Source organism: Cryptotermes secundus, unplaced genomic scaffold (genome assembly GCF_002891405.2).
Source record: "Cryptotermes secundus unplaced genomic scaffold, Csec_1.0 scaffold268, whole genome shotgun sequence".
NCBI lineage: Eukaryota > Metazoa > Arthropoda > Insecta > Blattodea > Kalotermitidae > Cryptotermes > Cryptotermes secundus.
The window spans coordinates 368,357-380,477 of NW_019722430.1; the positions used below are offsets into that span (position 1 = coordinate 368,357).

General features: G+C 44.5%; 1 protein-coding gene across 1 annotated transcript in view; it reads right to left on the reverse strand.

Moving 5' to 3' along the window:
* The window catches only part of LOC111861343, a 35,067-nt gene that overhangs the window by 7,842 nt on the left and 15,104 nt on the right, over positions 1–12,121 (reverse strand). Inside the window, exons 2-4 of the mRNA XM_023845822.1 lie at positions 9,508–9,645; positions 2,629–2,834; positions 300–483 (exon numbers count right to left, since the gene is read on the reverse strand). Coding sequence (XP_023701590.1) covers positions 300–483; positions 2,629–2,834; positions 9,508–9,645 — 528 coding nt within the window. The remainder of the gene's footprint in view (positions 1–299; positions 484–2,628; positions 2,835–9,507; positions 9,646–12,121) is intronic.

A 12,121-nucleotide genomic window follows, 5' to 3' on the forward strand; every position in this document is an offset into this window, starting at 1 on the left:
CGACGTCTCACAACCCTATTGACCTACACGGCCTGTTACAGGGATAGTTTTACTTTTTTTACTTGAGGCCTACTCGAATGCTTTGAAACGCAACTTATGGATATGCGGTGTAACATATCTGCTGTTATTTACTTCTACAAACATAAAGAATACGTGGATCTGTGCCTTCAGTTTGACATACGTCTTCATTACGTGACGTTTAACATTAACTTCACACGATGCTTCTAGCAGATTCCCTATCTGCCTGCCGTACAGATAGAGCCGCCAGAAGCACAGAAAGGATTGAGAAACTCGCTGACCTGTGAAGCCGACCGGAAGGGGCGTGGGTAGGGGCCCCGCCATGAGGTGGACTCTCACGGGCAGCCTGTGCTCCCGCAAGAGTTGTGGCAGCAGGTACAGCGGTCCATGGCGCGCCTCCACACCAGCACCACCTAGCGACACCGCGAAAAACTGCCCCGTGGTGCTCAGCGGCACGAACACCATCTGTAAGGACAACATTATTATTATTAACGTGGCGTCAGGATAGCTCGGTCGGTATGGCGACATGCTACGGGCTGGACTGCCTGGCTTCATTACCGGCTGTGCCAGACTCCACAGTGTCCAGACCGACTCTGGGGCCCATCTAGCTACAAGGTGTTGACCACTCACCTCCATCTATCTCCACTCCCCAATACACCTTCATGGCATAGTGCTTAGTTAGATACGTACAGGGACTTTTTTTTTCCTTGGCACTACAGCCCCAGTGGGCCTAGGCCTACCTCCATGAACTCCGTTCACTTCGGTTTACAGGGACTTTACCTTTTATTATTTTTATTATTATTATTAGTAGTAGTAGTAGCAACAGTAGTACTTTTCTCCTGTGGTTCCGTATGACCCACACAGTATGGGTGTGAAACTTTGTCTCTGACATTAAGGGAGGAACATAGACTGCAGGTGTTTGAGAACAGGGTGTTGAGAATATTTGGACCGAAGAGAGATGAAGTTACAGGAGGTTGGAGAAAACTGCATAATGAGGAGCTTCCTAACTTGTACTCTTCTCCAAGTATAATTAGAATGATCATGTCAAGGAGGATGAGGTGGACAGGACATGTAGCACGAATGGGGAGAAAATGAATGCATATAGGATATTGGTGGGAACGCCAGAAGGAAAGAGACCACTGGGATGACCAAGGCGTATGTGAATGAATAATATTAAAACGGATCTCAGAGAGATAGGACGGGATGGTATGGATTGGATTAATCTGGCTCAGGATACGGACCAGTGGAGGGCTCTTGTGAACACGGTAATGGACCTTCGGGTTCCATAAAATACTGGGAAATTCTTGAGTAGCTGCAGAATTGGCGGCTCCTCCAGAAGGGCTCAGCTCCATTAGTAAGTAGTAGTAGTAGTAGTAGTAGTAGTAGTAGTAGTAGTAGTAGTAGTTCAAACATGTAGAGAGAAACAGGGAGAATGACTTTGAAGTGCCTGAAAACAGCAACAAAGTCGAGCAGCCAGCAAAGCAAGCAAACTGCAGATGACGCAACAGAAGCGCCAGTAGCACGCGTAAGCGTTCCCGAAGCAGCACACCGTTTCCTACACGGCATCTCCGGCGATCATGACAGTAATTGTGATGATGAAGATGTGATGGATGGTGGACAAGAGGGAGGAAATCAAGCAACAAACAGAAATACAAAAAAAAAAACTCCGTTGCTGTAGTCCGCAAGCAAAATATACCGACCGGGCGACAGCCGCTTGTCGGCGAAGTTAGTACTAACTATAGCGGATAGAGGGTGTCGCATGCTCAGCGCAACGGATCCCCACGGCCGTTAATCTCGGTTTTCTACACCGGAGCCGCTATTTCCTTGAAATACCTCCTCAGTTATCATCCTGAGTGGACCCCGTTCCAGACCCACTAGTTCTCAGAAAATCTGGTAGCGCTGGGAATCTAACCCGGGGCCTCTGGATCTGTAGCCAGGAACTCTGACCATTAGGCCACAGAGGCGGTCAACTGTCATCAATCATCATATTAATAAAAACAGTTGTTAAAAATGGATGGACGAAAAGTAATTTCGAACATCCTAGAAATTATATATAATTGTTTTAGGTGGTGCGTCCTACAGAAATGTTCTGGATAGAACTTCTAATTCAGCAAGAAACAAATGACAGTGTCTGCGAAGTGTTAAGACGGACGCCAGTGCCCTCACGGAATTGCGGAAGCCCAGATTTAAAATATTCGCGGTTGATGGAATGTTCAGAAATCGTGGCGCCGGGAATGGAACCCGGACCTCTGGATCTGCAGCCAGGAACTATGGCCACTACACCACAGAGACGGCCATATTATTAACAACGATTAGATAAGATAGGATGGAATTGGCGGGACATATAGTACGCAAACTTTCCAGCATGAAATGCAAAGAAAAGAGAAAAACGCTGGGAAATGTCGGAGGAAAATATTGAAACGGATATTTGAGAAAGAGGCTGTGAAAATGTACAGAGTTTCAGCCTTATCCCCTGGAGGGTCTTCTTCGTGGAGTATCCTCAAGTCGCCCGCAAATTTCTAGCCCACCTGAATAATAATCTTATGCTACAGACGGCCAGCCGTCGCCGAATGTAATGCAAATGGTCGGCACTCGCTTCACGTGTCTCACCTGATTCTTGTTGTTGAGACACTGTGCATATCTCGTGTTGTTATGACTCCGTCCAATCAGAGGAAGTGACAGTCTCTTGTTACTCAGGGCGCTGTTCCGGGAGCCAGTGACATCCTCGAACACTGCCAGCAGTTTCAGGATGTTGCCTGCTGGTACGATGGTCTTGGTGTACTGCGCCCGCTTCCTAACAGAGTCATGGATTGCGTCTGCGGAAGAAACACACCTCCAGTATTACATTATCTGACTCGTAGTACGCGGGTTCAAATACCCGGCGGAGGTTGTCGAATTTTTAAGGGCGGAAAAATTCAGGGAACAAGTCCTCCGGGAGGGACTTTAAGCCGTGTGTCCCGTGTGGCAGCTTTACGGCTGTAAAAGAACCTCATATCTCCAAAGGAGGTCACTGAGCCAAATTAACGGACGTTTCCCGCCCAACAGCAGTCTCTAATACCTCTGGTAGATGGGGGAAGCATTATAGATACCTCTCAGCTAGTAGAGCCGGTCTCGCTGGCTGGGCGGGACTGATGGTAAGCACCAGTACCGGTAGGATATAGAGACTGGTAGAAATCATAGAGGGAAGCACAATGGACCAATACAGGTCTAAGTGCATGGGGAAACCCACCCTCCCCAATAACTAACTAACTACATTATCTGAACTAATTGATAACAAATCAAGTTAATGGATGGAGAGACGAGGCGCGAGTCGGTATAGCGACGGGGTAAGGTCTCGAAGGCGCAGGTTCGATTACCAGCAGTACAAGATTTTCCTTTTCTCCACAGCGTCCAGACCGGCTCTGGGGCCCACTGGGCGGTTCTTTCCCCCGGGTTTAAAGCGGCACTTTTTACCTCTTAGGGACAGACGACCGCCTCTGTGTTCTAGTGGTCAGAGACCCTGCATACAGATCCAGAAGTTCCGGGATTCGATTCCCAGCGCTACCAGATTTTCTGAGAAGTAGTGGGTCTGGAACGGGTCCACTCAGCCTCGTGAGGATAACTGAGCTGCTATTTCAAAGTGGCTCCGGTGTAGGAATGCGAAATTAACGGCAGTGGGGATCCGATACGCTGACCACGCGACACCCTCTATCCGCTAAAGTTGGTACTATTTTTTTTATTGCTAGTGGAGTGGGACTAAGTCCCTTGTACTGCGGCCACTTCTGGCCTATTGTACCAGCCCCAGATGATAGGTGAGGGTGATTGTGGAGCAATTGGTGGAATGAAGATTGGCAGGGGAAACCGAAGTACTCGGAGAAAACCTGTCCGTACCACTCTGTCCACCACAAATCCCACATGACATGACCTGAGATCGAACCCGGGGCGCATCGTTGGGAAGCCAAAGTCCGTCTCTTCTGCGAACCAGTGAGAACGCGACGTGTCTTGTGAAGGCACCTTCGCGGAACAAAGGTCTGTGTCGGTATGTTTGTATTTCTCACTGGCATATGAACAGACAAAGCATGCAGAAAATAGAATTTAACGTGTTCCGAATGATGACGTAAAGGTCCACGTCACTATCTGACAAAGATACACCGTCGTTCTCGCATTAGTTAAAGTAATATTTAGGTTTCAGCTATATTCTCTAGGTATTTCTGTAAATCAATCATCACCACAAAGTGTCGCAGATCAATGCCATCATGAAGAAGTGGCTGCAGAGGGCAAACTGTGATATAGTGAGCACTATTCGTAACCTAAGTGCATAATGTTAAAACATCTTATGTGACAGTGTTTCCTGCTCGTAGTGGTGCGCCTCTGAAGATGATTCTTTTGAATCGAAACATGTAAGGAGAATAAAGACTGAAGTGGTGTAGACCTGTATGTCATACTGGACTGAAAGTTATCTACTTTGTTACTAGATTATATTTGCAAACAGAAATGAGTACCAGGAATTAATTAAATGATTTTCCTGGGGAGTAAAGCGCGGCCGGCGCGTAAGGCTGACAACCTTACCGCCATCTTTGAGCCGATTGTCTAGATAATGTGGGACCCTCAACGTCTCACAACACTATGGGCCTTCACGGCCTGTTACAGGGATAGCTTTACTTACTTTACTTTACACACAACAGACATCGCCACAACAGACATCTCGCTGGACAAGCAACTAGTATTTACTAAAAGTTCCTGAAGATGGTGTACAACACTCGGGATTACTGGGCTTTTTCACTTTGTCCCTCGTCTGGTATTCTAAGGCTGTGTCCACATTAGTGAGCCGAGGTTCGAACCAAGCCCAGTCGCGAGCACATGTAACTCTCCACGTGGCTCGTAGTTATGTTCGGCAACTGTGGACGCGTTTAATGCTCGCGAGAGGGTTGGGCTCGAAGCTCGGCTCGCTAATGTGGACACAGCCTAAAGAACACGTTTCGTAAACTGGATCTGTTTCCGTCCTCAGGTGAGGGGTTGGAGGCACTCTGTTGGGTCCGTTATAAAGAGCTGACGTCAGTCACTGGACTGGACGATTTCTTACAGGACCAAAAATGAAACATGGGTGCAGGGGAGAACTTGCAAAAATATGAGCCGAATAAAATTCCCAGTCCCACTTTACGAAAGCGCTCACAGCCATTTGGACTAATCAGTCTTGGGACTGAAAGAAGCATATCGGCTTCATACACGTACTTGTGATTGTATGACGTGACAACATCAGGTTCGCTTGTGTATGCCGAACCTAGGCTTAGGTTTCTCAAGCGACCTCTGTTCACATTTGTCTATGCGTTTCTGCTCGCTCCGTGCTTTCCCGTCTTGGCCTCCTACGTTTAGTGAACTATGAAGCTATTCCCCTGTGCTCCTGCTGCTTCCTGTCCCTCAACACCCTCTTCAGTGTTACGTTCCTCCCTTAGGGTGACGCACAAAGTTTCACATCCTTACGAAACAACAGGTAAGGGCACGCGGTAGCGTAATTAGTTGAGGCATTATGCTACATGCTGGAAAGTCGCAAGTTCTATTCCCGATGACGTCATTGGATTTTTTCAATTCACCTAATCCTCAGCCTCTAACAGAAATGAGTACGGGGTATCTTCCGGGGGGGTAAAGGGCGGCCGGCGCGTAAGGCCGACAACCTCACCGACATCTGTGACAGATTTGTCTAGAAAACGTGGGAGCCTCGACGTCTCACAAACCTATGGGCCTCCACGCCCTGTTACTAAGATAGCTTTTACCTTTCTTACAAAAAAAAACAGGTAAAATTATACTTTCGAATATTCTGATTTTTAGGTTTCGGTATAGAAGACGATTACACAAGATTCGACTGTCCTTACATAAACAAAGATATGTTAAACAAGACTGCACTGTTCCTCGCAGCGACAGATGCAGGGACAGTTGAGTTCAAGCTGGGTATAGCCCGCTTCATGAACAGTCTACGGTTCCTATTTAGCCTACTGAGGTCATTTCCTGCTGTATGCAACCAGAAGGTTTAATCAGTCACAAAATTTCTCTACTGATCTCACTTAAATTCAGTTTTAATATTATCTTTACAACTACACTTACATCTCTCCAACTGCCTCATCTACCACATTTTAAATGCATTTGTTGTTTCCTCTCAAATGTATTGCAAGATATGTTTACTTCGCATTTTTCTTCATTGTGTAATTTTCTCAATTCCCTCCCTTGAGTCAACTTATTCCAATCACTACAGTTTCCAGTTCTTTTGTCAGAAAGGTAAGCCCCCTGTCGCCCATACAGTGCGCAAGGAGCGTGCTGAAGTCACAACTGCTTTGTGACTGCTTCAGTGCTTAGCCTACATGTGTCTTTCAAACAGAAACCACTTTCACTGGCTATTTGAATATGCAATTAAATCATCATTCCTGAAGAGCCAATTCACGTTGCAAGACAACCTTGGCCCACTCTACGTCAGCGTCAACTCAGCAACGCGTTTCGTATGTGTCCACAAAACATTAGTCGAGGCCTACGTCATAAACCTGACGGAATGCGTACGGTCAACCGATATTTGAAAAGTAGTTTTATTTGGCTGCATTTACAACTGATCTAAAAATACATTCAAACAAGCAATAACGAAATATTAACCACCCAGTAGATCCTCGGTAATCCGGAGTAATTGGGGGAGGGTCATCGGGATTAAGCGATAATCCGGATTAGTGAAGCGAAATGTAGCCCTAAAAGAAAAAAAAGAACTTAGAACGCAAATAAATGAAAAATATAATGAAATAAGTAATGCTGTTGAAAATAAATAACAAAATATCACTGTAGAGCATATATTTAAAAACTATAAAAATACATTACACTTGTTCATTGATAGAAGACTCAGAAGTTGTACTTGTTTCTAAACGTAATAATGCAGGTCTGAAGAAACTGTCAAGTTTTGTCTGGACAGACAAGTGACATCTGCCTTCCTAAGTGCCACGTGTCTTTTAAAGTATGTACTCAACTGTAGACAGCATTTTTCTTACTTCGATCCAGATTAATTGTAACTGGATTAGCGAGGTTTTACTGAACCTAACACACAGACTTACTGATACCCATGGTACTCAATGAGCAACCAGCACATGTTCAAGCAGGACATTCAATAAATATTCCATTCTTACGAAAATCGTAGGCCCGTCGCAGCCAAGGGCTGTTGTCCAGGTTTCACAGTGTGGTTAATCCTAACTTGCTCTGAAGTGTGAGAAGCTGATAGTCGCTCAGCTAGTCAAAACATTTCCCGCGTTTCTACTGGAACTCGAAAGTTCATCACTGTGTAAACGCCTGCAACTGTGTTCTATCCTGAGCCAGTTCAATCCGGTCCACATCCTCAAACTATATTCTTTAAGGTCTGCTATAATATTAACTTCTCATTGTGAGTGTAATTAAAAAATAATAAGTAAAATGGGGCTGGAATGAAACTGTTAAACGAGTGACGAAAATTAAGAAAAAGCCTAGTACACCAATCTCCTGGCTGAGATCGCAAAGCGCGTGCCAGATCGCAAAATGCGCACATGCGCACATCGTGGCCCCTACCTTAGGGTCAATACTGTGGCATATTTGCTCACAGTAAGAACTGTGAGGCCAGCAGAGGTAGCTGTTGCTAGGGAACGGCTCTGCATCACGCCTGTTGGTAGGCAGCAGATTCGTAATATGCAACAATGGAGTAACTGGGAAGCGGTGTTCTCTACGCGGCCCGTTGGATAGATACGGGAGGCAACAACAGAACTGCTAGGAGCGATGCTTTCTGTACGATCCGTGACGAGGTGTTATAAGCAGGACAAGTCTAGTGTTTAGTTAATTGTGAGAGAATCGCCGTCCAGTAAGGACGTGAACACGGAAGCTGAGGAAGCTACGGAGTTGGTAGCCGTTACCAGTCGACAACCAGTGAAGGTACAGAGTGCTGCGAAAACTTTGTATTTGCAGTAGTGAATTGTTGAGCGTGTGATTAGCGATTACGCTATAGTTACTTGTAGTTACGATTTGAAGTGGGCAATAAATCCAATTACCAACCCAAACCCCGTCTATAGGCACTCAGTCATGTGTCAATACTTTAGAAGCAAGGCCACGATGCACAGAATATCGCTCCTAACTCGTATTTAGAAAAACGAGGTTCATATCCCTCCAGATCGCAGATGGGACAGTACATTCAAATCGTCCACGGTGTCTTCTGTCGAGATCCGTTTTAGCATTTCCCTCTTCTTCTTTCTTCATGGTTTAGGCCTTTGACCTCTACCGGCCAAAGATTCTCCGGAGGTTTTAAGGATTACGTCTGACGCCGTTTATTGTGTGAGGGAATTTCCAGTGTACACGATACTTCGAGAGTCATCTCTGTTCGAGCCTTCATGTTATGAATTCATTTTCTACTTTCAAATTAGAGGCGACTGTTTCCATCCAACCCGGGACCTTTTAAATTTGACCGCCGTGGTTTTTGTTACTGTTACTCGTTTTTTGTACAATGTATTAAAATTAGTTCAGAATGGTCTTGTCAGGTCTTGTGATTTATGTCTGAAACTGAACATGACACAATTTCATTTCGGTAAGTAAGCGCCATACTTTACGTAAGGCTCAAATCAATATATATATATATATATAGAGAGAGAGAGAGAGAGATTTCCTGACAAGAAAACTACTCATCGTCGAAATTTCATCTTAAGTCACACATCGCTATATCTTACTGACCTCTATAGCTGCTGTTAGAAACGTTTCGCTTCTAGTGACGTGGAAATTCGGCTAGCTGGTAGAGATAACGGCAGGTTATGAACAGAACTTTGCTCTCTTTCTCTTGACAAGAGTGCGGTAACGTATTCCGCACATGTTTTGGAGATCGCCTAATTCAATCTTTCCCATCTGCGACAAGAATGTTCCTTCTCACACATACCACTCAATTTTTTACAGAAATGAACCAACTTATAAAGCAAAATAATAAATAACTATTCAAACATTATTTTATGTTATCTTTCTCTCTTATGGCCGCGCCATACCTCAAGAGGTTAGTCGCTGCCTTCCCACCGCGGAGGCCTGGGTTCGATCCCGGGTCTGGTCAAGTGGGATTTGTGATGGACAAAGTGGCGCTGGGGCGGGTACTCTCCGAATACTTCGGTTTCCCTTGCCACTCTTTATTCCACCAAACTCTCCATCATCATGATGACCCAGGGCAGGCTACAATAGGCCAATGAGTGGCCGCCGTTCCGAGTGGACCCAGCTGGACTCCATTTTTTTTATTTTGGGGGTAAATTTTTGGCCATTTTAGGGATTTTTTCTTCATATGTTTTCTGAAATGTGAATAACATGGAAGCGAAGCGTTCTTTCTTTCCTTCTTTAGTCCATTTTTCAAATATTTTCAGGTTATAAAAATCCGGGCCCTGCATATTACATTTTTGGGTCATATTTTAGGTCATTTTTTGGATTTTTTCGGTCATTTTATAGGTCATTTTTTAAATATTTTCAGGTCATCAAAATCCGGGCCCTGGTTATTACCTTTGCTGTCGTTCAGTTTGTAGGCTGTGAGTTGTGTCTTGGTTAGAAACCGCGTGACTTGCGCTGTTATGAGCTGCTGAATATCGGAGTAACACGGAGCCATCAGCTGTCCTTTTGGTGTCACGAGGGAGAACCAACCTGTGAACAAGAACACAGCCACTTCAGGGCACGAGGACTCCTTGTTGTCTACGGCTTATTAACAATAACAATAACAATTAACAATTAACCCGCCAATAGTCACACGCAACTAATAAATGGGACAATATTTACACAGAAGGATGGATAAAAATAAATACTGTTTCATTTATTTCTGGATTGGAAGATGTATATCTGTGAACATTTTTAGCTCTGTAAGTGATATTGTGAACTCACCAACTGACATCAGCATCTTAATGTGTTAACAGAATGATAAGCTACATCCGTACACTACAGAAACTTTCCAAACATACAGTGACGTTAGAGCAACTGACAGGCGATAATCAGTTTTGCTTGATCAAGGCTGTCTAAGATCCGGTGTTGGACCGCGAATTTATACAGCGGTCTTATCTACTAGTTTGTCAGGTGCTCAAGGAAAACCATGTTTGTCAATTACGTGTTTAGTTTATTTTCCAAATTACGAACTTTAATCACCGGACTGCCTACAAACTACAAGGAGTACAAGCCAAAGATGGCGCTGCCCCGTACCCACCACGTGAGAGCCCCAAATTAAACATTGCGTAGACATGACGTCATTACAGCGGTGCCTCCTCGGATGTAACGCGTTGTAGTTCGGTAATGTCCTCCGACGTTTCAGAGGAAAGTACTGCCTCCATTTGCAGAGTCGACGAATAAATCAAGCTTGGGTTGTTCCAAAATGTCGGTGGAATTCTACCAAAATACACTAGGCGTTATCCTCCACGTGACAGTACTCTATGTTGCCAGGGTCATCTTAAAGAGCCATGCCATCTCGTATCGAAAAAACATGAGATGGAATCCATGGGGAGGGGTTCATTCACCCCCTTAACAAGTTAAAGACTACTAGGAAAGAAGTGTCTCGTGTTGTGTTCCGACAAGTGAACAACCTTTCAATTAAGGCACCATGGTTCACGTCAATAGCACAGCTGTTATTTTAATCAAGGTAATTAAGTAGTTAAATTCATGATACAATCTAACTGATCGACTGGGGAGGGGGGGAGCCTGCCTGTCTAAATCTTAATGCCTTCGCCCTAGTAGCAATAGAAGCAAATAAGAAACGAACTGATGAACAAACTCCCTGTTATCGAATTGAATAGCTCAGAAAACCCATCGCTCGACTCAGTGTTGAGCCAGTTCTATCCAATTCAGAGGCAGGAGTGCTCACGTAAGCAAACAGACCAGGCCATAAGACGTGTATGCAGCCTCCAAAGAATGATAAAGATGGATACATTTGTGAATGTATATAAAAATGTAGTTTTTGTTTATTTATTTGTCAAAACGAATTCCCTCACTGCTGAGGCCGTGAGACGTGAAGCCACGGGAACAAACAATGGATTCGTTCTGGGTATTGAACCCGGTGGGGTCCATGAACCATCCGGAGTAGAGAGCTGCTTCTGGTTGCTGTAACGGGCCAGTCTCCGGCTGCCCGAGCTCTGCGCAATAAAGGTCAAACATCGAAGCGTAAAATTGCAGTGGAATGATACAACGCGGCAACCACGGAGTCAGAGGGTCTCTGGTTTGGTTCTGGTCGTGTCGGACAGCCGATGGCTTACTGACTGACTAAACAACTATCAGAATGTATAGAACTGTAATGTTTATTTTGGACTCTATCCAGTGATTGAGACTAGCTCTTTCTAACGGACCCAACTGAATAGGTCTATCTTGCCCCATCCACCTGAGGACGGAGACAGATCCAGTCGCCGAAACGTTGTGTTTTTTTGTCTTATATATACCAGACCCCAATTATCAAACCAATCTGGACATATGGACTAGAATTATGGGGCTGATCAACTAAATCAAATGTTGCAATCATACAAAGATCTCAATCCAAGATACTCCGTCAAATTGTTTATGCTCCCTGGTACGTAACAAACCATACACTACATACAGATCTACAGGTACCAACCGTGCAGGAAGCAATACGCAAGAAAGCCATCACACATCATAACTCCATAGAAAACCACCCCAATCAGCTCAAGGAATAATTCCTGGAACCAGTAAACAACAGAAGACTCAAAAAACTGTGGCCAAGTGAACTACTCTTAAGTTAATGTATAGATACTAATTATAGATTATACAGGTAATTTCGCTGGATATCAACCTGTTCATGCCACTACTCATTAGTATATCTAATGAGTAATCAGCACTTTAGCTTATAGAATTATGTAATATTCTGATTGCTAACATTTAAAAAGAAATAAAAAAAATACCAGACCATGGATAGAGTCCAAAATAAAACTTACAGTTCTGTACTGCATACACCATTGTCAGAATCCTCTAATAAAGTCTATTAAACTATCAGAATGTCGGCTACTAACTCTCTCGTAACAGGATGTGAAGTTTCGATACATTCGCTACCGAAATTGTGGTCTATTCCATAGTAATCCTCAGGCCCTTCAGGAAAATGGCGGCATACTGCCTTGAATTAAATTTCGACTAC